The sequence below is a fragment of the Morus notabilis genome, unplaced genomic scaffold (assembly GCF_000414095.1).
Source record: "Morus notabilis unplaced genomic scaffold, ASM41409v2 Scaffold221, whole genome shotgun sequence".
Classification (NCBI taxonomy): domain Eukaryota; kingdom Viridiplantae; phylum Streptophyta; class Magnoliopsida; order Rosales; family Moraceae; genus Morus; species Morus notabilis.
In genome coordinates, this window is record NW_010363308.1 from 63992 (window position 1) to 91425 (window position 27434).

A 27434-nucleotide genomic window follows, 5' to 3' on the forward strand; every position below is an offset into this window, starting at 1 on the left:
TTGTTGCATGCCTTTCTACAATTGAATGAATTCCAGTGTGGGCACTCATGCATATTTGTGAAGGTTATATTGTCATTACCTTTGATGATCATACTTGGTCTCATGTTCCTAAAGAGATCAGGTACAAAGAAGGATTAAATTAGCAATTATATAGCTCCCATTTATGTTGTCAAGCATAAATCTTGTGGGCCATATGCCTGAACTATTTGAGTTATGTTTGGCAAGTACTATTTGTATGTATGTTGTGTTTCTGGAAATTATAAGATTCTTATAACTCTATGGTTGCTTCAGTTTTTGTGCATCATTGTCTTACTTCCTATTGCAATGGTGTCATGTTTGCAATTTCAGAAAACTAGGCGAGAGAAGGTCAAGAAGCAGTTTGGCAAGGTATGCTCACAGTAGTGTACATTTTACCCGTTTTTTGTTTTTTTTTCCTTTTTGCAATTTCTGGTCACAATCCTTGCTTTATTTATAGGTTAAATGGTGGAAGTTTTAGTTGAGTTTGATTATTGTTTTGATAGTGGATCATTTTCTTACAGGTTAAACAATGGAGTTGACTTTTTTGTTGAAGTATTATGTCAAGATGGAAGGATTTACTTCACCATTGCACTTAGACGTTTTGGAGATGACTTCTCTATTTTCTTTACTTGTTTTGAATGTTAAGGTTTTGGACACTGTATGAATTATGTTGTAGACGTAATTTTATTGACAGCTTGGTAGATACTGATAACAATTGATATGTTGAATGTTTTTATGTTTTAATTTGAATGTTCCAATTTAGATATATCACATATCTCGGAATTACTTTTATTTGAATGAATTCAAAAGGATATCAATAATAATTTTAAAAAGTTACAACAGTATGAACATAACAGGAAAAAAAAGTTATTACTCTGTATCGTAGCTATGCTAAAGAGCTGTAAGAGGATGAAAATAACTTTTCTTACACGCTATAATACTTCAATTCTATAGCGCTTTTTATAACTCTTCTAAAACGTTATGTTTTCTTAGGACCTATAATAACGCCCGCTGTCCTAGCGCTCCAAAAAGCGCTATTGATAGTGATTAATAGCGTTTTTCGTCAACTACGAAAGGCCTTTTGTGGTGTAGTGAACCACGACTTTTAGCCAGCCTCAACACACAATTAAACACACCTTTAACACACAATAAAGACACAATTAACACCACCAATTAGCCCAAAACGTCCACATCTGGAACTAATCAGCCACCAAGCAAAAGAATTAGGTCTGAACTTGAACTAAATAGCTTGAAGAAACAATTAAGTCCAAACCCAAACTCAGACCCGGGTCCGCATATCCACCTTGATCCGAACTTGAACCTGGATCCGACCCGAACTTCATCACAAACACTAATAAATTTTTAAGTAGCCTAACCATATTCTTATCGCCCTCTAAATAAAAGTAACAATACAAGGCATGTTGTCGACCCGATAATCAAGCAACTCAACTAAAAATTGAGACACATTGTGTAAGCATAACCTGTTTAATCAGGCACAATCATCCAATTACGTCGTTCCTAACACCATTCATTGTTTATTTGTATTGTGTCGTGTGAACTCACTGAGTCCTTACCTATTGGCACGACGTGGTCTATTCGTTCATTTAGTATAATTTTCTTAATTTGTTTTGGTTTTGTATGAACTGAGTGCAACATAACATTCAATTATCAAGCCTAGCGATTGGTAAATATTATTGTACTAGTTAAATCAAATAGTATGATTTGAAAAATGATGCTTTACTACAACTTGTCCCGTTGATCCACTTTGATGTCCAAAGTTGCATGATCAATCCATCCGGTTTGCAAACAACAAAAAAAGATTAGCAAAACATTCTAAATAAAAACAATATATGAAAACAGTACCTTTTAATGGCTCATCTTAAGGCGATCACCTTTATAACCAACAAATATATATAATTGCCCGGCAAAAAACTGAAACTTCCTTATCTGCATAAGCTTTTGTTGCAGTTGCTGAGTGGCATCATCATTTCTTTAGATGTGGAGTCAATCTACTCACAGTTATTTTTGTCCATAAGTGTTGTAAAATACATAATTTATAGATTGAGAGGACAGGGACTTTTAAGGTTAAAGAAAAAAAATAGACATTGTCAATTTCCTAATGGTCTCTGTTATGAATGTTGTTCCTATTTTTGTGTTGGCATTTTGTTTATGAAAACATATGTTGTTTGACTTCAGTTTATGTCTCTATTATGCTTAAAAATTGGGAGTTTATTTTCTGTTGATAATTGGTGGATTTTGTGGAGCTAAGGTTTTTAAATCCAATGCTTATCTTCAAATCAAATTTGGTTCTTAGCGTGTCTAATTCATGTGGATTTAACTCTGCTTGATTCGGAAGATTGCTGATCAGTTTGTGGTAGATTTTATAGCTCAGGTTTAAATTAGAATCTGGTCATATAGTGATCTAATTAATATATATCAATTCCAACTCAAATATTTTTGAATAATATGATATGATCGTCTGTCCGCATGTTTCGAAGCTTCAACTTTTCTACCATTGATGTTTTCAAGCGACTATAGTTCGACACTTTTCACTGCTAAGTGGATGAGGTAATTCTAAAACCATTATTCAAAATATATACTTCAAATTCCATTTAAGATAGAACTATGTTTTGAATTAAATGACTAAATTGGTTGTCTCTATCTTATTTATTTGTGTTGAGATCGCCTTTCTCAGGATCACTCGGGTCTAGCCCAACCCAACCGGGGCTAATTTTGTCGACTACAAAGAAGACCCTACCGGGCATGCTAAGCTCTAAAACTCACAACGGCAATTTAAAAGGCCTTTGATGGTGCTTTTGTTAGGTGACTCTACCACCGGATACTCCTTCACACTTGGATACGAATCCACTTGGTCCAATAGGAAGAGGTCATGAAAGCCGCGCCCTCCACGTCAATGAGCTCACCACAAAAGAGCTCCAACAAAAATCAATAGATGTAAACATAACCAAAATCCACATATTAATTTCGTTCACATTTTAGTGTAATTTGTGATGTGTCAAAATTTAATGAGGTGCCAAAATCTAATAGAGGATAGCTAATGACATGACATGATGGGACAATATAACTAGATTTAGGGGTGTTCAAAAAATCCATCAAATTATGAAAATCACTCAATCCAAATTAAACCGCACTAAATAGTTAATTATTTTTAGATTATTGGACAGTTTGGTCTGTTTTTTAATTTAATTTTTTGGGTTGTTTGGTTTGTAGTTTGGACTCACCAAACTGCCTAATAATCCGTTCAATAATTTTTTTAGGCGGTATTGTGGTTTTAAAATGTTTTTATATTTATTTTAATTTTTATTAGTCATAATAAAAGTTATATACTTATAAAATACATCATATCGTATTTTTATCAGTTTATATTAAAACTTTAAATAGTGATATGTTAGACATTTGTTATTTTTAAATTATATTATAAACTTGAATTTTATTTTTATTTAATAACGATTTTATAATTTTTATAAATTATTAAAATTTTTTTAATATTAAACTTAAACCGTTCAAACTATTTATATTTGATTTAATTTAATTTTTATTAAAAATATTAAACTGCTCAAAAAATTATTTTTAATTTAATTAGTGATTAAAAAAACGTATAAACTGACCGTAAACACCAAATTAAAAGTAAATTCGTTTGGTTTATAAATTAAAACTATGAGATAAGAGGCTACCGTGATAATCTATCAACGAGACATATAGATAGACATCATCATTAAGGCATTATTGGCCACCAATCCGGGCGGACTGTGTACGACTCCACAAAGCTTTTCTTCTTTTTTTGCTCCGACTCCACAGAGGTTTTAGTAGTCGCAGTTTTAGAAAAGTGAAGAAATACCGCCACGTGGATGCCACTCACGTGCCTCTGTTGATTTGTGGGACCCAACGTGACACATCTTTCCCTTGGGGACCTATTTCTTCGTACAACCAACCAGGCGAGGCAATTAATGAGGATTCTTTTTTTTCTTTTTTTTGCTAAATCTATTAATGAGGGTTTAATTCTGTTTTATATTTTATATATCATCATATATCAATATTTAATTTAAAAGACGTTTAATTTATAAATTAAAATTATAAAATTAAAATTATTTTTAATTTATATTTTTTTTTTATTAAAAAAAATATTATAACAAATTATAAATTATAATTTAAACTAAATTTATAAATTTTTTAACTAAACAACTCCTTATATTAAAATGAAAAAGAGAAAGTAAATGAGAGACGGTGGAGACCACAAATGAATAGTTGGAGCAGTAGTTAAGAGTGTGCATTAAATAAAAAAGACGTTTTCGTGGGCTAAGTCCTCTTTCCTCGTTAAACGGGCTCGCTTTTTGTTTTTGTTTTTCCTTGGTTCCTTATCCTACGCTCTCGCTGACACCGACATATATCTCTGATCACGGTCTTACCCCCCTTCGCCCGCTGGATCAGATCCTTGGACGGTTGAGATCCAGTTTTCTTTAATCGCCGTCTCTGGCATGACGTGTTTTACGGAAGACACGTTTGCCTTCACAACTATTCCCCAATTTAACCTCTTTCCTTTTTTTTTTCTTTTCTTTTTTTGGATGAAGAGCCTCATAATTTTCTTTTACAGGTTTCTCTACTAAGATTAAAAATAAAAACAAAAAATCACAGCATATAATTCTCTTCTTTTCAATCGTGATCTTTAAAAAAAAAAATTATATATTCAACATATTTTTTTAATTTAATATATTTTTAATTAAATTTAACAGTTAAAAATATGATATTAGAGAAGTTCTATTTTTAAAATTTTTTTAGAAGCTTTTCTTATAAAACTAAAAAAATAAATTATCAATATTTTTTTTTTTTTTAGTCGTCATTAAAAATTGTTCTGCCATGCGTATATAAAAGAGTAGTGATGGGGTTAAAACAATTAATTAATTTCAGTGAGAAGAGATTAAGCAAAAATTCTCTGGGGCCTTAATTCACTGACGGGGGGGTTAGCATGTTGAGTTTGACCATCATATCAACGGTAGGCAGTAGTAGGCTTCCCCTAAACGATAATATTTTTATTTTTACATGCCTGACTCACTCACTTCTTTTATTTTTTAATTATTCATTTACCTACAACTGCAACTCATCTTGCATATATATAAATGGATTTTTCTGTGAAGCAGCAGTAATTTTTTGGGGTCACGCAGATCACGTGGACATTGAACAGTGTAGAAAGTTTACCGGTATTTTCCGGTGTGTATGTATATGCTTTTTACCTGTTCATGCCTCTCAATGAGAAAATAGTACACTGATTAATTGTTATGGAGGGCAAATGGGTAAACTGAGTGGAATACTTTATTACTTTAAAACTTTTTTACATATTTATTTGGAGCGTAAAATAGTAAAGTTACATTATTAAATTATTAAAAACTAATTTTTTTAATCGTATGATTGATTCATGATTCGTTACAGTATTTTTTTTCATAAAAAATACACATAAATTAAAAATAATTCTAATCACGTAATTCTAATTCATAAACCAAACGTAATAGGCACGAAGAGTAGTGTAATACTCCAGTGACAAGTCTTAATGGAGAGATGATGAGTCGTAACGGAGATGTAAGACTGCATTTTGAAATCTTTTTAATCATTTTGATTTCAAATCTTTTTAATCATTTTTAATCATTATGAAAAAGTCACATAATCATGATAGCTCAAGTCACGTTGTTTAATGAAGGTGATCAGTGTTATTGTCGTGAAGATGTTACATGTTTCATGCACCTGCCATGTATTTTGCATGCAATTAAATAGGAAGATGATAAGAAAGATTAATTAAAAATTGTGAAGACTGATATGGCTTGAATGTTGATGTTCTTTTCTTAATATATATTTTTTTCTTTTTTTCTTTTTACTTAAAACTCTTTTGTAGTTTTAATTCCTTTTTAATGTAATTCTTTTAAATGTTTTTTTCCTCGATTGTTTCTATTAAAATAAATTTTTAGTATGGGCAATTTTTTTTTCCCTCGATTGTTTCTATTAAAATATATTTTGAATGTGCCCACACATTTTTTTTCGTGTAGTCCTTATTATTTGAAAAGTGATCCATTTTAATATATTTGTGTCGACGGTGCATTAACAACTAACTAAAAAGTCTATTGTTTAATAAATTAAAAAAATTATTAATACGATAATCAAAACTTAATACGCATACAAAATTGCTCACCGCGTGCATAGCAACTAGTTTTTATGAGAAACGTGGGTTTGTTTTATTTATTAATTTGTTTAATTGAAAAAAGAGACAAATACTTCTTAGAATGTATGAGTCTAGATTTTTACCAATTACTCTTGATTAATACCCATTTTAATTAAATAACTATATTAGTAAAATGGTATTAATCAAGAGTAAGGGTTAAAAATCTAGACTTATGCACTCTAAGAATAAGTTCAACAATTTTCTCTTGTTTATTTTTCAAAACTCTCATTAAGGAAAAGTTCAACAATTTTCTCTTGTAACTAGGGTCCACACACCATTTAATTTAAGGAAAGGAGAAAAGCAATGAAGATCACACTTGATCGTCTGAAATTACTATTATTTTTTGAATGGTGAAATTTCATTAATAATTAAATCGATACATACATTAATATAGTCGTAAATAACCACCAAATACAAGAGTATCGATACCTGCAAGAAGTGGAATCACCATCCATATTATAGAAAATGTTATTTTTTAAAACCCAATATCGTAATTAGAGTTAAAAAAACACAAGCCAAAACATAAATATCTATTACATATAATCTTCTGTCCAGGGATAATCTTCATAATAGAGTTCACTATCAATTGTCTTTCCTCTTGTCCAGAATACCAAATCAAAAATTTATCATCCTGAAATCTAGAAACAAATCAATTATTTGTTTTTTTTTTTTTTCATTTGTAGCTGATGAAATGAATATGTTACCGAGAAAACACAAAGTACCAACGATGGAATGGTACTTTTCATGAAGTAGTACCCTTGACTGTCCAATTAGCCAGTGGATCTGGTTTCAATTTTCTTTATTTTTCCTATATGTTGCCCTATTACGACTACTTTCAATTTTCTTTATTAATGCTATCATATATATATATATATATGCTTGAAATACTATCTTATATTATATTGGGTAGTATTATTACATATGATTGTAGAAGCCAATGCAGTATTCAAAATTTAAACTTTAAATCTAGTTTCAAATTAAGTAACAAAATAATAAAAAAAAGTAATATGAAACAAAAATAAATTAGTATTAAATTTTTAATTAACTGAATGTTGAGACATACTACACCTTAAATTTTTAATTATAACATGTAATTTTATAATTTAAATGACAAATGAATTGCATATCGATTATTAGTTTTAAATTACTGATAGAATCAGCCAAATTATGCGAAAAAGAAAAAGAGAGAATGAAAGAAAAAAAATTCCATTAGAACACTCAGAAAAAAAAAAAACATTAAATAAAGTGACGCTTGATTTGAGATTACAGTCTCTTTTTGTTCCATTAGTACCCAATGACGGAGGGCCTAGAGGGTTTTGGGTGGCCATGGTCCCCGACGTCTAAACGCTAATTTTTTTTTTTAATATACTAGAGTTGGTTAGGTATTATTTAATTAAATTATTTTTTATTTTTTTAAACAAAAAAAAAACAGAAAAACCATATTTATTATTTTTGTTTTTCGTTTTTTTAAATTGTTGTCAAATCCTAAAAATTCCAAAAAAAAAAATCATGTTTTTAAAAGATCTAACTCTCACTCAAAGATTAAAAAAAAAAAAAAACCTTTTTCCATCCTTCTCTTCTTCACCTTTCTCGTTTCTTCACTCTCTCTCCCCCTCTGTTTGGCTCATGAGAAAATACAGACTCTTCAACCAGACTTCTCTTGAGAAAATTTCTCAAATCTTTTGTTCTTGCTTGGATTATTAGAGATAAAAAGCAAAAACTCTAATCGAATTTCATATTATGAATTCTCATTGAAAACATTTTTTCATTTAGGGTTTATTTTTCAGTTCATTTAGGGAAGATTTTGTGATCCTTTTTCATTTAGGATACATAGCATAGCAATCTGTTTAAATTTTATCGTTTTAGCACCCCTTTGTTGGTTAAGGGATTGTACTGGCTTTAGTTAGAGCGAATTGGAATGCCTTTATAAAGGCTCTAGAAAGTCCTAGCTCCGTCATTGTTAGCACCGGTTTCAAGTTTTTATATTTTTTGCCCCTTAGTACCCCATTGGATTGGTTTGTAAAGAAAATAAATCCACCTATTGAAATCAGTGGCTCATAAATTATAGGGGGACAGGTCCCCCAATTTCAAACTGGGGGACTGCCGAAGGTCCTATATATATATACACATTGTTTATAATTTTTGCGGAAATTAGGTCACCCTGGAGCTGAACGTGCGGGTTGATGATGGTACAGGCAGGCACAGGGCAGTTTGAAAAGTAGGGGAAAAAAAAGGCCAAAAATAATAAGGTAATGATGGAAAGAATCGCATTAAAACCCACCTAGCTGCCCTGTGTCGTAACTCCCAATTTTAAAAAATACTCGTTTTGTCTTTTTCTGTGTTTGACTGATGCGATTTACGACAACTGGTTGTAGCAGGTAACAGGTCGGCAGGACGACCGGCAGCAGCAGGTCATTTCCACTACTGTTGTCAACTCAGGACAACAACATCACAATGTAATTTAGAAGGGATTGATTAAAAATTAGCAATATATAATGTCCACATATCTATCATATGTATTGTGTTTCTTTATATATAATGTGCTTTTATTGTGAGGGCTACTTAGCAATAATATTGCCTAAATTCTTATACTTGGATCATGTTATCAATATCGAATCTAATCAAATGAAAATGGGATTAAGCACTATACTTAAAATCTAAACAAAATATTCACTAAAATTTTGAATATTTCTGAATTCTTAGTTTTATTTTCATTTTTTTTTACTTAAAAATAAATAAAAACTAAGAATTCAGAAATGTTCATTATTTAAATGATTTATTTTTTTTGAAAATTTATTTAGATAATGTTTCATTAGTTTTCAGTTTATTTTTGAAAATTTACCGAAAGCGGTTCCGGAGCTCCAGCCACTCCTAGTACCTTCTCACTCTCTCCCGAACTCTCTCTAGAAAACACGTCTAATGCTTTTGCTTATTTTCTGTAGTTAATTTGAATACCCTTTTTGGGTCATCTGAATGATTTAAAAATCATATGAACTTATTCTCTCCTTATCCTTATTATTATAAAAGGAAAAAAAAATCTCCTCTTTCTTTATACTTTTTTTTCAAAAAAAAAAAAATACATAGGTTGTTATAATATATATATATATATAAATTTCTCTCCATAAGGATAAAAAAAAAATTAATAAAAAAAAACCATCGCTCACTCTCTCTCCCTATAAATTGAAAAACACTAGGGTGTGGCATTGTGAGTCTGCTAGGGTTTTCAGAGTGGGGAAAACAATGGCGTTGAGGGGAATGTTGGCTGGCTCGAGGCTTTCTCCGAGAGAAGTTCTCTCAACTTAATATATAAGCCAAGAACAAAAGCAAATCCCTAACAAAGCTTCGGACCAGGCTTCATTCCCCTCAAACTAATTGCATATATATATATATATATATATATTCTTCCTCTTTGAAACCTATATATCTCTTCTTTATAATATCATAGAAAGCTTCTTTTTTTTTTTTTTTTTTGCTTTTGTGAAAGTTCGGCTGAGAGGAATGTTGTCTGGCTCGAGGTCATGGAGGTTGATTCTCTCCAATACTCTCTCTCTCGGACCAGGCTTCATTCCCCCCAGCCAATATTTTCTCTGCAGGCAGCTTCTTTTTTCTTGTTTTTTTTTTTTTTTTTATGCACAATTTTCCTGCAGTTCAGGCTTATATGTGTTCTTCAGAAATCCAAAAGTTAAACCCAGATCTTAATTATGACCTCGAACTACAAGTTTTTGTTTGTTTGCTTATATTTGTTTTCTGTATCTTAATTATATGTATCTTTCCCTTTCATTTCTGGTCTTGAGGGATGATTGCTTTTCGAGTTTGCTAATTCTATATACGTCTTTCTTAATTTGTTCTTGTGTGTTGGAGTTGCAGGCTATGTATGTATGTATGTATGTATGTATGTATGTATATATATATTCTCGGTTTTTGTTGCTTGTACTTGTTTTGATAAACTTCCAATGCATGGATTCAACTGCTCTGTACTTGGCGTTTCATTCACTGGATATATATTATATTATGAAGTTTGAATCGAAGGTATATATTTTTGTAACGTTTTTCTCTTACTTTCAGGTTACTGGCTATGTTCTTCTAAGTTTGTTCTTTGTATTATAAGTGCATTTTTTTTTCCCAAAAATTTTCTAGTCTTACATATAACTATGCCCCGGCCAACAGGCGGACATAATAAATAGTAGGTGCTGTGTACATGAAATGTTGTTTTCCCGATGCATCCGTTGAGTTGTTTGATTAAGTGGATCTACTTTTTTGCATTTTGTGATCAACTTTCCATTTCAAATGCATTTCGTTTTATACGACTTCTTACTTCCCTCAGTCCCTCTTTCATACAAACACTGTTTTCTGAATCGAAAGTAGCGAAAGAGATTACTATTTATAATAAAAATCTGTCACTATTCTAATCTCCACTGCTTAATTATCATCTCTCTCTCTCTCTCTCTATATATATATATGTGTATATATATATATAGCCAAAGAGATCAGTTCCTATCACACCTCCATCGATATTAATGTTCATTTCACGTGGACTATAAAGCATTCTACTGTTTAAGCTTTCAGATGTTAAGTTCTTACCTGCAATCCACTTATATATATTGCTAATATAGATTTCTAATAAGCCTTTTTTTTTTACTTTGTGGGCTTTTCACTCACTATTATATATATATATATATCAGCAGCATGTATTTAAACAAAATTTTCCAATCTTTGGGTCTTTTATCCCTTCATGTTATTTATCTATGTAGCCCCTTTAATTACCTGAGAATTAAGGTGTGAGAATGTATACCAACATGATCCCGCTATTAATTAACCTTCTTGTCAAGTTTATATATTAATTATAGTTTGAACTTTAAACCCTAATGCCAATCATTTTCAGGTAATTAAAGGAGCTACACAGATAGAGATTATTTTGTTATAAAAAAAATTGAAATACTCATTAATTTCTGTGTGTGTTTTTTTTTTTTTTTTTAAATTTTTTGGTTTCTATTGAAACCTAAAGGAGCTACACAGATAGAGATTATTTTGTTATAAAAAAAATTGAAATACTCATTAATTTCTGTGTGTGTGTGTGTGTTTTTTTTTTATTTTTTTTATTTTTTATAAATTTGTTGGTTTCTATTGAAACCTAAAGGAGCTACACAGATAGAGATTATTTTGTTATAAAAAAATTGAAATACTCATTAATTTCTGTGTGTGTGTGTGTTTTTTTTTTTTTTTTTTAAATTTTTTGGTTTCTTTTGAAACCTAAAGGAGCTACACAGATAGAGATTATTTTGTTATAAAAAAAATTGAAATACTCATTAATTTCTGTGTGTGTGTGTGTGTTTTTTTTTTATTTTTTTTATTTTTTATAAATTTGTTGGTTTCTATTGAAACCTAAAGGAGCTACACAGATAGAGATTATTTTGTTATAAAAAAATTGAAATACTCATTAATTTCTGTGTGTGTGTGTGTTTTTTTTTTTTTTTTTTTTTTTAAAAAATAAATTTGTTGGTTTCTATTGAAACCTAAACGTTGAAGTTATTATGCTTTGTTTCGTAGCTAGCGTACTGAAAAATTAAAGATTCCATGCAGATATTAATTAATGCGTCCCACTACTTGCTTAGTACATCATATATATATATATATATATATATTTGTAGACAGAGAAATTGAAAGACTGAATGAATGAGTGAATGGACGTGACTTTGCAAGGATCGATGCCCATGCGGCCATTAGCATTATATTGTCAAGAGATATCGTATGCACAACAAATTTACAAGAAAAAGCAAAAAGAAGTAGAGGGGAAAAAAAAAAGAATTCCCCCCCTATATGTCTCTTATATGTACAAATATTGCCTCTGACATTATGAACCAAGTATCAATTTAATATATATATATATATCATAAAAACATGCATCCAATAGCCTAGCTAGACGTGGAAATTAAATAGAGAGTGACTATGTATTCATATACACGCACATGTACATCCTGCATTATCCATAAATTAGGAGCAAAAAACCTGTGTATCGATATATATATATATATAGGGAGAGAGAGATATATATTCATAATAAGGTTAGTCTGGTAAATATATATGTATAAGAAATACATACATTTATGAAACTTTCGAAGTTGTTGAGTTTTCAGTTGCTATCCTTGGCAAAGCTCCGTACGTCCGATCAGCAATTTGAGGCTCTTTTATATATATATGCGCTCTGATTATGTATATAGCTCACTCGTTCTTTCATGGAGGAGTAATATTAGTACAGATTTGCTTAGCTTTTGAAAAGGCAACATATCACAAAAGTGGAGATCGGGGAGAGTGAGTGAGTAAATGACGACTATCTGACAAATCTTGGGAAATGAAACCAAGACACAGTGCTGACTCGGTCTCGGTGTAGTGTTTTTGGAGTACTTGGAAAAAAAAAAACTTAAAAAAAAGGCATCACCTTTTTTCGTTTGGCAGCTTTCTACTGTGCATATTATGTATGTGTGTTATTTTATTGGTTTGTTTGTTTAATTTGTCATTATACGCAAAACACACAAATGCTTCACAAAGCACACATGCAAATTAACATAGTTGAGTATTCAAATCAGAGTGTCTAAACTTTCGGGTTTAACTCATGTGGGTTTTGAATTATAAAATTTAAATTTAGGGTTTATATTATGAATCTTTGAGTTTGAACCATAAATTCAAATAAACCAAAATTAAAAGACGATTCTTTTTATATTATTATTATTATTATTATTATTTAGTTCAACTGGGTCAAAAGATCACGTCAGAAATCAAAAACAGATTTGAACCAAATATGAGTTCTATTAGGTTGGATTCAAACCACTTAGGTTCAAATCGGCAAAACCCTCGTACCAAACAAGGGCTAAGTTTTATAAGGTATTAGTTTATAAGCATTCGTTCCCAAGAATAATGATTCTGCATTTAACTGTCTCACGACAATTAGTTTCAGCATCAACGCTAATGACCACAATGATTAACTTTTGTTTCTCATAAGTCAACCCGAAAAAGGTCAAAAAACATGTAGACGTGGGGAAAAAATATTCGAGGATTTTCAGCAAAACCATGGAGCTGACACATTATTAATATTGGCTTTTCACCGTGACCTCTGATGGATTCTTGGATTTTCGGTGGCTCTAATATAAACTAATTTGATATAAATAAACTTGAAAGAAACCCAGTTTTGTTTTCTTAATTTGTCATGTGTTGAGTAAGAAAGTAGATATAATCACTACAACAATGAGACCGCGACAGGTTACGTGACTACAAAGTATGTGTGTGTGTGTATCTATATATATATATATATATATCTGTGTGTGTGTGTGTGTTTTTGTCTTACACGTTCACCCAGTTTCCAGTCTTCTAAGTTCTATCATAATTCATACATGGGTCTCATTTCCTTTCCGTTCAGTCAGCCTGAGGTTCTGTACATATCTAAGCACTAGTTATATATATATATATATATAGGGTTTTGAAAATCGAAGCTTTAAAGAAAATTATAGTTGAGCCCGTAAGAGTTTATGAATAAATCAATTACTTTGCTTCATAGTTCTTAGAATTAAGAAAAATAGTAACGTATTTAAACATCTATTAGATATTTTAATGATAACCATAATCAAAATAATCATTATAGTAGTAGGATATCATCAAAATTCTACTAAAATAAATAAAAATACTAAAAATAAATCCTCTAAAATTGAACTATATCTTACAATAAGATGATAAGTTACATATTTCTTAATATAATGTTAACAATAATTAGGTTAGTACTGCAATATTAGGTAAACAAAATAATAAATTAGGTTGTAACAATTTTTTTTTTTTTTGTATTTTTAGTCTAAATTTATATATATATATATATATATATGGACTAAAAAAAAGACATTAATTTACTATTATTATCAAGGTTGGGAGTCCCAATTCGAATAAGGATTATCAATCCCATTTTTAATCTTAAATTGGGGTCCACCAATTTATTTCTATTTCACAACAAAATAGATCAAGTAAATATGAAATTTACTCCTATTTCCCAATCCATTCCCTAATCTTAATAATTGAACATGCCATTAGTTACTTAGAATACAGTGTGTGATGTACATATCGTTAACTAGTTTTCCTAATATACCAACGTTATCTATAAGAACAAAAGCAAAAGAAAATAGGAAGTTTATGATAATTGTCTACTAAAACAATGTTGTACGTATTTATTTGAAATTTTAATACTTGTATTTTTTTAAAATTTTTTTTGAAGTCCTTATAATTTTATGTTGGATACTCGGAACGGATATTCTGCTTAACAATTTGTACATATATACTATATTGTGTATGCTAAAATACACAATTATTTATATCTCGCCATTGCCGTCTTCTTTTATTTGCCCCCCCTATTTTATAGCTTAAAAGCTGATTGAAGCTCCCATAGCCTTGAGCATATTACAGCTATTGGTGTGTACCGTTTTCTGCCGTTAAATAAATGCTCACATTTTTCCAACTATGTAGGCTTTAATTACTCGAATTTAATGACACAGATCAACTGCTTGCACCCAGTACATCATGTGATTGTTACGATCAAATCTGTACCATTAAAAAATGTAGTTGGAGAACAATAATTATTGATAACAAGAATGCATAATTAAAATATAATTACGTTCCTGTAAAAAAAAAAAAAATCTAATTACGTTGATAATTCTGACTAATCTTTTATCTTTTTTTTTTCCTTGAAGAAAAAAACTAAAATTAAAGTTCGGATAGCATTTTATGACATTATTTTTAGTTCGGGAAGAAAACATAAAATTTGTCCTCTTTCTTCACCATTTCATCTCAAACAATGATATCCTCCCACCAACTTAATTATAGTTAAAAAGAAAAACTAATACTAATCTTCTTGAACTTTTGTCCACATACACTTTCTCTGTCTTTACATTATTTTATGAAACACTACCCACCTTATATTCACTGTTTTCGCATTCAGTATAGATTTTAAAAAAATAATTTTCTGCATAAAAAATTAACATCATGTCTCACGCACTTGCTCACTATTAAAGAATACTATTAGGACATGTTTAGTGCTAACACTTCCTATTGTATTATATAAAAATAGTATGGTACCTTTGAAAATATTTATACACTGCATAATTCAGTACAAGATTAAAAAATAATGCAATACAAAGTGTAATGTGTAATATATAAAAAAAAACCCCCTATAATTTAACTTAAAGAGCGTACTAAAAAACATGTTTCTAAAATATAAAACCACGGATTGAGATTGAGGTCGGGAAATAGGATGAAGACTTAGTTCGAGTTTTGGGATTGGGGTCGAGGTGTAGGGCCGAGTTCCGAACTGATGGCGGGTCGGGCTTAAACCCTGAATTTAGTGTCACGATCGCATTTCGAGACTAGGATCGGGATCTAGTTTCTATCAGGGGTTGGGCTAGGATTTTAGGACCGGAGTCAAGGTCGAGTTTAGGATTGTGGCTGGAGTCATATTTCAGGACCGGGGCGAGGTCGAGATCTGGATTCTCTAGGACTAGATCCAGGGTATTTTGCAAAGATTTTAATAAAAATGGATTGGAGTATAATTTTCTAAGAGTGGAGGATCAAAATGCAAGTTGAAGGGGCTAATTTTTGCTTTTGCAAACAAATGAGCTGGCTTTTAGGTGGATTTTGGTTTATAGGTTGAAAATTTTCATACGTAAACATGTTCGGTTATTTTTGTTTATGTGAATCATAAATGATGTAAAGCGACAATTTATTGTGCAATGGGATGTACTGTCATTTTTAGTAAATTGGACATTCTTAGTTTTTATTTTCATGGGCTTAATGAGTAAATGGTTGCGTCATCCGACCTTGTTGTAAAAGTGGCTGCTGCGTGAGGTAAGGAAAAATTTTCCCCCTAATTAAGGGTACCTCGTAACAAGGAGTGCATTTTTGTCACGCAATGTTAATGTGACGGAAACTAATGTTCTACTTTACCAAAACAAAGCTAAATACTAATACACAACAATCATACTCCGTTATAACTACTTATTAGTGCCTAGTACCAAAATTCTTTGGGAAAATTGCCAGAGCCAAAAATTAAGGGGGTACTATTGTCAATACGTCTTTATTTTTGTATGCTTTATAATTGTAGTCTTTATATATAATATAGCTTGCAAATAGAATTTGCATAACGACTGTACAGACACTTGGCTGCATTCTTAAGTTCGAGAGTGACTGGTGGGTGAAGTATATGGTTTCTATAATTAGGCCAAATGTTTGGACTTCCAACGATATACTGAAGGGTAATTTTGACAAATAATTCTTAAAATAATATTATTAAATATTTTTAAGTCTATCTATTGAATTTTGCTCCATTAAAATAAGTAATTTAACATATTATTATCAATAATTTGAAAGATGTGGCCGGCCGCGGGCTAATTTAACAAATTATTGTTTAAAATTTAGCACAATTGTATCAGTCACGTCACAACTAAATTACAGACCTTTTGCAGTTTTTGTTGATATGAATAAATTGGACGCTTTTGCAACTTTAATAAATAAATAGATAAATACATAGATAAGATGAATAATATCACTCTCTTTAATTAAACGTACTTTTTGTTTTTATTTATAGCTTTATACACTTGACACAATATTTCTGGATTCTTCTACTTAGATCTCCTCAACAACATCGGTCTCAATGGACCTCTTCTTCTTCATCATAGCCGCCGTCACCCTATCACTATTCTTTTTTCATTTTCGACGCCGGCGCGCGGCAAAGAACCTCCCGCCGGGCCCACGGGGATGGCCTCTGTTGGGCAACCTCGTGCAAGTCATTCTTTACCGCCGAGCTTTCGTGTTCATGATGCGAGACTTACGTAAAAAATACGGTCCCATCTTCACCATGCAAATGGGACAACGAACCCTAATAATCGTCACCAGCTCCAAGCTCATACACGAGGCCACCGTGCAGCGCGGCGCTTGCTTCGCCAACCGCCCCGCCGACTCCCCTATCCGCCTTATCTTCAGCTCAGGAAAATGCACCATCAACTCCGCGGAATACGGCCCGCTCTGGCGAGCCCTCCGCCGGAACTTCGTGACAGAACTCATAAACCCGATGCGGATAAAGCAGTGCGATTGGATCCGGACTTGGGCAGTGGAGGAGCAGCTAAAGAGACTCAGAGAAGAGGCTTCGGAGAAGGGTTTCGTTGAGGTCTTGAGCAATTGCAGGCTCACAATATGCAGCATCCTAATTTGTATATGCTTCGGTGCGAAGATATCGCAAGATCGGATTAAGAAGATAGAGAGCGTTTTAAAAGAAGTTCTGTTGATGAGCACTCCGAAGCTTCCAGATTTCTTGCCGGTTCTTACTCCGTTGTTCCGAAGGCAACTGAGAGAAGCGAGAGAGGTGAGGAAGAGACAATTGGAGTGTTTGGCTCCTCTGTTGAGAGACAGAAAAGCTTTCTTGGAAAACGGAGGTGGAAATAAAGCTGACCAGAATAATTACAAGATGGTCAGTCCGGCTGGTGCGGCTTATATTGATTCGCTGTTCGAGCTTGACGTTCCTAATCGAGGCCGCTTGGGAGAGGATGAACTCGTGACGCTGTGTTCGGAAGCCATTAATGGCGGAACCGATACGACGGCCACGGCTGTGGAGTGGGCTATGTTTAACTTGGTGAAGAACCAGAAGATTCAAGAGACGATATATAAGGAAATTGTGGAGACTGTGGGGGAAAATGGGGTGGTGACTGAAAACGACGTGGAGAAAATGACTTATCTCGGCGCGGTGGTGAAGGAGACTTTCCGGCGACACCCTCCGACGCATTTCATGCTGTCGCATTCGGCGGTGGAGGAGACGGAGCTCGGCGGCTACACTATTCCGGCGGATGCGAGTGTGGAGTTCTACACTGCTTGGGTAGCTGAGGATCCGGGTTTGTGGAAGGACCCGGGAGAGTTTCGACCCGAGAGATTCTTGGAGCGGAACGGTGCTGACGTGGATGTGACAGGGACGAGGGCGGTCACGATGGTGCCGTTTGGGGCGGGGCGGCGGATCTGCCCCGGCATGAGTTTGGGCACTTTGCATGTGAACTTGCTGGTCGCAAAGATGGTGCAGGCTTTCAAGTGGTTACCGGTTCCGGTTTTCCAGCCCGACCCGACGGAGACCTTTGCTTTCACGGTTGTGATGAAGAATCCTCTCAAGGCTATCATTTCTCCTAGATAAAATTAAACAATGCCTGCGTGATTCAGGTTTTTACTTTTGCTTAGAATAAATTTCTTTGTGTGTGTGACGGCTTCAAGCTTAATTATCTTGTTTGTATAAGGTTTTATTTTCTTAATTTATTAAATATATATTGCAGCTTAATTATGTTTTAATTTGTGGTAGAATACAAATATATACACTGGAATATATATTTGGATAAGATGAGCTCTTCCCATTGTAATTCGCGCGGTTGATTTTGTGAAAGAGCAGCGTTTCGTTTCTTTTTTTTTTTTTTTTTTTTTTGTTTTGTTTTGTTAAAAAATGAATGGAATTGCAGAGAACATTTAGCAAACGAATTTATGTACCGAACATTTAGGAAATGCTGGAGCTAGAAAGAACGTCATTTCTTTTATTATTCTTTCTTTCTTTCTTTTTTCTTTTTAAAAAAGGAAAGAACATCATTTATAGTACTCAAAGATTCATGTAATTAATTAGATCACGAGCAAGTAGGGCCGGCAATATGGATCACAACACGACGATACGACTCGAAAACGACATGAATTTTGCGGGTTAGGGTTGAAAAAAGAAGAGGTTCGGGTCAGAATTGGGTCGACTTAAAATTGACACGAAAAATACATGTCAATTTCGGGTTGGACCCGCCTAACCCGAACACGACACGAAACTCGTAAAAAACTAAAAAATACATATATTTTTCATTACATATTTTAAATTTTATTATGAACTTGTGATATCATGATAGTTATACTCAAAATCTTATACTATTATTTGCTTAATTTCAATGGATGTTATTGTAATTTAGTGTGTTATGAATTTTAAGTTATTTCTAATATGTAAAAAACTAAATAAAAGTATACAATTTTCGTGTCAATTTCAGATTCACGGTTCAATTTCGTGTCACGGGTCATTTTCAGGTCGTGTCGTGTCAACTCGTAAAGTGATCGTATCGTGTTCGTGTTGTGGTTTTTAAAAAATTTCGTGTCACGGGTCGTGTTCGGATTAACTGTAAATTTTAAAAAAATGATCAAAACACGATACGAACACGTCACGTGACACGAATTGCCACCCCTACGAGCAAGTAATTGCATGTAGGAAATGAATTATTCATTCAGTTAAGCAATTCAGCGATAAATTACTTTTGGTATAAAAATTACAACAAAAAAAAAACAAGAAAAAAAAATAGAAATACATAGCCACATGTGTCCCGTTCTACCAACGTCAAAAAGGGGGAAAAAAGGTAGCAATAATTACAAGAAGATCCATTAATTTAAGTTATAAACTTGAAATAAGGAGCTTCTAACTAACTTACGTGAGTACTTTCTCTAACGTTGTTTTCATTATATTTCACACCAAACAAATCAACTTCAAGAGTCACGATCAGACGACAGCTATTGAGAAGTAGTTGAGATCCAATACTATCCGTCTCAACAATTTATCAATTGTTTTAATATAAGAACCACCAGATTTATCGGTTCCGCAATTAATCAAATTTATTGCAACATAACTTACATGTGCATGACATGTTTAGAATCGTTTAAAAAAACATTGCTTTCAATTAGACAAAGATTTAAAAGTTGAAGGGGTCAATTATCAGGGAACAAAAAAATGAAGACCAATTTTTTAAATTTAAAAAGTTGAGGCGGTATTCATGTGCAAAAAAAAAAAAAAAAAAAAAAAAAAAAAAAAAAACCTAAATCTACAAGCGTTTGGTAAGTTTATTTTCTGTTTGAAGCTTGAATCACAATTAATTGCCAACTAGCAGAAGATCAACTCCATTGAAAGGCCGTCGAGATGGCAAGATATACTCGAGATCGCCTTATCAAGTAAAATCTCTAACTAGAAATGGACACACAATTGTCTCCTACGTGCATTTTGACTTCTATTACGTGAGATGTCCACCGATGAAGACAGAAAAACTAATGAATGTATGACACCACTTAATTTTTGTTGGTAATCACAGTTTTGCAAGGCTTCGATTGTATTCCTCAAATCTAATAACTGGAAATCAGACTGAAAGGAATTTGGTAAAAATAGACTACTCATGACTTTTCAATTCATTCATAAACAAATACAAAATATATATATATATATATATATATATAACCGGAATAGCACCACAATAAACTAATGGGACATCACTCAGCTAATAACGGAGCAAATCTTCTATGTACGTAGGGTAGATCACCCACCAAACAAAACTTAGCTAGCTAGACAACGGCCTTAAGCCGATCGCCAAATTCCAACACTAAAGTCCAAACCAAACGAGGGTTAGGTGAGAAAACCGCCACTTTTATTACAAACAAGGAAACTACCCAAAAGATCAAAACAAACAAGCTGAAGACCAAAAACAATAGTTGATAAACACCATTATTACAAGCTGAAAAACACGGAACAATAAAAGACCACCGCCAAGCATCGCCATCATAAGCAACTACTGAGGAGCCGTTTGAGAGCTTTGGAAGACCCAGTGCAAAGCCGAAAATGGGCTAGCTAGGAATCTTAAAATTTGTACCTCAAGTTGTTTGCTTTGAGAGATAAACAAAACCATCTGAAATAACCAGAGAAATAAGGTCATTAACATCCCTTTACAACACTGTCCCATGATGAACTGCTAAGAATTAGTTAGATGCTCTAATTCTATAGCTAGCAGAACAATATAACGTCCTAGAAGAAACGGGAAAAAAAAAAAAAAACAAAAAAAACAAAAGCAATAGATTTGATTCATATATAATTGGCTCACCTTTAATACGAAAGTTAACGTTAATTTTTAGTCGGTTTAGAAATTCACTGTGATGAAAAGAAATGAAGCATTGGGTCGAACTTTTCTTTAGTGTCAAGGTAATAGCTATGAATAGTCATTGATTCCCAGAAAATAGTAAAAGAATGAGACCTATTACGGGACATATAATGTTCTAAGATTTTAATTTACCCTTTATTATTAATTAATACTCTATAATTACTTGCTTAAAAGGTATTAATCAAGAATAAGGGGTGAAAATCTAAAACTCTTGCATTTTAAGGGATATTTATCTTCTTTTCTCAAACAATAATAAAGAAGAACACGACCGAAACTGAAAAAGGAGTGAAACTAATAAGTTTGGAGAAAACGCCAAAATTCTAAAACTCTTGCATTTTAAGGGATATTTGTCTTCTTTTCTCAAACAATAATAAAGAAGAACACGACCGAAACTGAAAAAGGAGTGAAACTAATAAGTTTGGAGAAAACGCCAAAATTCACTCCAGGGAGGAGGCATCGTTAAAACCTTACTAAAGATAAAACCCAGCCAGTAGAAAGAAATAAATCCAAACAAGCAAAAAGTGTGCATGACATTAATTTTAGCCGAATCTACCCTTGAAATAAAGACGACTATACAAATTAAGACTCCATCAAAGAGCCCACCACAACAAATTGAGAAGAAATCATTGAAAATTGATGAGCATCATGGAAACGCGGACGCCAAAGAGAAACATGCAGTCAATTTCAGAATTATGACGGAATAAGACCGCCATTTATATGAAATCCTAAATTGTCTTAGCACATGAATCAAGCCTGTCTCCAACCTCATTCCCTTGTCAGAAAATATGTGTATATATATATATATATATATATATGACAAATCCATTTTATTGCCTTCTATCTGTAACTCTGTTGGAAATTAGGAAAAAACAAAAAGCTTTTCGCCACCCGTACACCTACTTTTGATTTTTTCTATTATTCTAGAAACTTTTCAACGTCTTGAACTTCTGTGTTAATGACTAATTAGATGTCGATTGCTAAACAAACTTTTTGATCAGCAATCAAGATTTTTTTTTTTTTTTTTTAAAATGAAGCAAAAATATGCATGGAAGAGTTAGTAATGTATGTATAAGAAGTCTGACGGCCTTTTGCCATATAATACATATAAATAAGAGCATGCAAGCATTCAGTCTTTGACATGATTGAATGGTCATTTGATAATCAAATTAATTAAGAAATATATCGTTTAAAATTATCATGTCTGCTTTCAAGTCAGTTGTGGCTGCAGGTTTGTTCTTCTTGATTTTTGTTGGAGGAATTTCAGTGTCTTACAGTAATTATATTCATGATCGTGATCGGGATCATCAGCGCCTGAGTGCAACGTTTTATGCTACAACCTGCCCTAGAGTAACAGCCATTGTACGCAGAGTCGTTAGACGTTTTCAGTACAGGACTGATCCTAGGATTACAGCTAGCTTGGCGAGGCTTCATTTCCACGATTGCTTCGTTAACGTACTCATATATTAATCTTCTCTATTTCGTTGATTAGAATAGTTGTTAATTATATATGTAGACACACACACACGAGTACTCTTAAGCACTACACACATATATATATATATATATATATGGATATTCTTAAGTATTGAATCATTGGTACGGTATTCTCATTTTCTCGTATATAATACGTACCTACTTGGATCATTAGATATATGTAACTACTTTAACATATAATTAAGTCTTTCTAACTAATAATCATCATCATTATTGTTTTTTTCTTTCCTTTTTCGTTTAATATTTTTGCTGAAAATTGGATGTTCTTGATAAATCAAATAAACCCGCTTAATGAATCACCCTAATAATCATCATCATTATTGTTTTTTTCTTTCCTTTTTCGTTTAATATTTTTGTTGAAAATTGGATGTTCTTGATAAATCAAATAAACCCGCTTAATGAATCACTATTCTCTTGAATTAATAAAGAAGATTTGTCATGAATTATATATTATATTGCTAAAGAAAAGAATAAACAAGTTGTAACTGGGTTATGTTTTCAGGGTTGTGATGGATCAATCTTGCTGGACAATGCAGATAAGATAGAGAGCGAGAAAGAAGCTTTGCCAAATAACAACTCAGTAAGAGGTTTTGATGTTATTGATGAAATAAAGACTGAAGTTGAGAGGGCTTGCCCCGCGACTGTCTCGTGTGCTGACATACTCGCAATGGCAGCTGCAGAATCTGTTTGTCTGGTAATAATATACATAATGTATATATATATATATGTTTACATAATTACTTATATAAGAGTATATATATGTATATATGAATAGTCAGGAGGGCCTTCGTGGAGAGTCCGAGTGGGAAGAAGGGATAGCAGAATAGCTAACCGAAGTGGTGCAAATACTGCAATTCCAGTCGGGTTTGATACCCTTGACGTTCTCAAATCCAAATTCTCCGCTGTTGGCCTCGACCCCACCATCGACCTCGTCTCATTATCTGGTAATCATGAAATCTTGATCGATCGTGACATATTCTCTTCATTTACAAAAAAGAAAATGAGGAATCTTCTTTCAGGTGCTCACACATTCGGAAGGGTTCAATGCGGAATAATCGAACATCGACTGTACAATTTCAGCAACACCGGTGCGCCTGACCCGACGTTGAACCCAACCTTCCTAGCGAGACTACGTCGGTTGTGCCCCCGGAACGGGAATGGGACCACCTTAGCAAATCAAGACCCCATTACACCAGATGGCTTTGACAATACCTACTACTCCATTCTTCGAGCAAATAAAGGTCTTCTCACAAGTGATCAAGCCTTGTTTTCCACCCCAGGAGCTGATACCATCCACATTGTCAACAGATTCAGTGCATCCCAATTTACTTTCTTTAAGAGCTTTGCGAAATCGATGATCAAGATGGGGAATATAAGTCCACTAACCGGTACTTATGGAGAAATTAGATTCAACTGCCGAAGGGTTAATGACGACTAATATTACGTACTTTGGTTAGCTCAAGTACCATTGGTGTTTGAGATTGGATTTGAATAATAATTACGTTACAGAGTAGTAACGATATACACGTGGTGCTTTATATCTAGTAAGATATAATGTCATAAGATAAAATATCATATATATGTTGGATTCTGGATCAAAAACCAGTTCTATATGCATGTGATCGAATGAGATTGGATTAGGAACTCGAGTGCAACATAATATATATGTTTCGGAGCGTCAAATACAAAACAAGAATAAATTTTATTTCAGTAAAAGGGAAAAAGCCTTTTCAATTTTTTTGATTTCATATCATCAACTGTATAAATAACAAATGGATAAAAGCATTAACAAAATTACTTTGGTTACTCTAATATTAATACATCGATGGGTAATGTTATTTTAATCTTAAGATATTAATCCGATGATTGTAATAATTAATTAGATAGTTAACTAAAAAAATTATAATAATTAATATATTAAATTCTTATCACATCACATTATCAAATTACTATTTTCAGTAGATAACCACCATAAAAACGTAACCATTGAAACTCGTCCATATATTTGATAGGTCTCTCGAACTAAAGGTTTGCATCATACGACTTTTCAGGTTCACGACAAATTAATTTTCAGCTCTTTTTGCTGACCAGGTTTATTTATGCATTATTTTTTTCCTCCTTTCAAGCCTTTTTTTTTCTTAAGCAAAGTAGATCACTGTTTCCTGGTAGCTAGGTTTCTTTTAAAGTTTCCTTTAGATATTTTGTTAGACTTTCCTTTAAATTTGGCTTTTTACCATGTATTTTTTTTTTCTTTCTTATTATAATAAGTACTTTGAGGGATGAGGCCGGGTTTAGTGCAGGAAGGGATAAATAGTGGGTACTTATGTAATTAGGATGTACTTCTTTTATCTGTACCGGTACTTTCAATCTGATATATTAGCAAAATATATTATCATCAATTACTTAAAAAAATGACACATGACTGAGCAAACTTTTCACTCTTTATTCTACGACAACAAGAAGAGACATATATAGTTAAGTGCCTACCTCCATCAAACAAAAATTAACAGTAACTTAACATTACATTAATAAATAATCGAAAGAGAGAACATACAAAAAAAAAAACAAAAAAAAAAGGCAAAAAAAGAAGCATAAGCATAAAGTACTGTTGTTATAATTGAAAGCCAATTTCACTAGAATTATCATAGAAATAACTAGGTCTATAAGCAATTAAGCACCTTAATGGGGACGGCCATATTGTGGTCTTAGTAGCGAAAGATGACGCCAAATAACTTGTAAAGACGTGGTGGATCTCCTCCTACCTGTACCCTAATTATGTTTTCGGCGCTCCGGCCACCCTCTTTCCAGAAATAAAGGGTGTCCCCACTTCGAAGCCCGTTCTCTACGACAAACTCAAGCCATGCCTGAGACTCAAAGACAGGCTTCAAGTGTAATTGTTGATCATCCTTTATTAATATTGGCCGTTTCCTCAACAAAAATGTGTACATCTTGTTTATCCTCTCGTCCAGAACTCGAATTGGTTCGAGGGTACTGTTAGGGCCTAGATTAGGCAGTAACGTCCCCAGCCATTCATTTGGCACTGTCATGAACGTTTCCGTTAGATCCACTGTCTTCTGGAAGCTGTACCACTCCATGCAGCCTCAGCGGTTACCAAATTTATTTCGAGAATATATAATTGAAAGATCGATATTATGCCGCACTTGATTAATCTTGTTTATATATCATATGCTGCGAGATAATACTATATAATATAAGCAAATTAAAGTCTACCGACTTTATCTTATCTTATATTATATACCTTGTTAACTACCTCATAAGTTACTAGAAATTTCGTTATAATTCTGGATAAGACAAATGTTGTCTTGTTCTTACAGACATATATATACAACACTGCAAAGTTTGAGAAATTTAAAAGTGGTTACATATGTAATTATTAGCAGGCACTTTAGCTTATACATAGACAACCTATCATTTGAGTTGCTACTTACATATGCACCATTGCTTCTCTCCGTGTTTGACCGGTTGTTCTGATCACTTTTTCAAATTTTCAGTGCAGCCATGTAAGATACGACCTAAGTTAAGAAATTATAATTTGTTCAATGTTAATTTTTTTATCACAACTTATTCGCAATTCATTGGTGACATTAAATGTGTGTTTATTTGTATAACTCAAGTTATGACTTGAGCTATATATGTGAGAGAAAAATACTGTAATAAAAAAATTAAATTTAAATTTATATGAGAGAAAATACAATAATAATATGACTTGAGTCATTAAAGTCTTAAATATTATCTTTGTTCATAGAAAAGTACCTTTTTGACTTCAGAATTGATATTTGACTCCTTCAAAATTTAACTCCGTAACACGTCACTACAACAATAAAGGTCATTTGCAACGACATTATTTGTGACGGCATATGTCGTCATAAATATTTCATTATTTGCGACGACATGACGTCGCAATTAATCCTCGTTAAATAAATTAAGCATGTCGTCGCTAATAAGTTCAATGTCGTCGCAAATAGTTTAGGCACGCAATTTCCAATGGCGCAGATTTTTGCCGCCAAAGGAAATCCATTTTTTGCGACGACATGTCGTCACAAATATCTTATTAGTTGCGATGACATGTGTCGTCGTAAATAATATCACTATATTTGCGACGATATTTTCTCTTTGTCGTCACAAATAAGCTACACACATTTGACCAAAAATGATTATTTGCTACGACATTATGTCGTCGCAAATAATTTCAGATGTAGGGTATTTGCAACGACATTTTAAATTTATTTGCGACGACAATGTCGTCGCAAATAAGTCTGATCTATTATACCCTAACTTCTTCCACTTCATTTTCTCCTGATTTCAGTCTCTCTCTCTCTCTCTAACTTTCTCCACCTCTTCTTCCCCTCACCACCGCCGCCGCCCCCGCCGCCTGCCGTCTTCTCTCTCTCTTCCATTCTCTCTCTCCCCTTCTCTCTCTTCCCTTCTTTCTTCCCTTATTTCTCTCTCTCTTCCCTTTTCTCTCCCTCTTGTTCCCATCTCCGGCCGCCGCCCCACTCCCGCCGACCTGCTCCCGCCGCCCCGCTCCTGCTGCCACGACCCGCCGCCCCTCCCCCGCCCCTGATGTGAACATCAGGGATGCAAGAAATACTCATCAAAGTCGATCCGGAAGAGAGCCAACTAGTCTTACACGTCCACTGAGCCATTCCAGAAGAGAGCCAATTACTCTTACACGTCTATTG

At 33.0% G+C, this 27434-nt stretch overlaps 2 protein-coding genes across 2 annotated transcripts; both read left to right on the top strand.

Annotated features, from left to right (window-relative positions):
* Positions 1–12961: 12961 nt before the first annotated feature.
* On the top strand, positions 12962–24169 carry LOC21390378 (peroxidase A2; the record flags this gene model as incomplete). Its single annotated transcript, XM_024169538.1, has 5 exons — positions 12962–13009; positions 22546–22689; positions 23234–23425; positions 23507–23675; positions 23751–24169. Coding segments are annotated over 5 exons (972 nt in total), but the record flags the coding sequence as incomplete, so codon positions are not given.
* On the top strand, positions 16872–18686 carry LOC21390377 (cytochrome P450 77A3). The gene has a single exon (XM_010104150.2). It carries the CDS (start codon positions 16923–16925, stop codon positions 18441–18443), a length of 1521 nt encoding a protein of 506 aa, XP_010102452.1. The 5' UTR covers positions 16872–16922; the 3' UTR covers positions 18444–18686.
* Positions 24170–27434: the final 3265 nt, after the last annotated feature.

Bases quoted from the DNA above. Each gene is read 5' to 3' on its own strand.
- LOC21390377 (XM_010104150.2), top strand. From the start codon at position 16,923: ATGGACCTCTTCTTCTTCATCATAGCCGCCGTCACCCTATCACTATTC.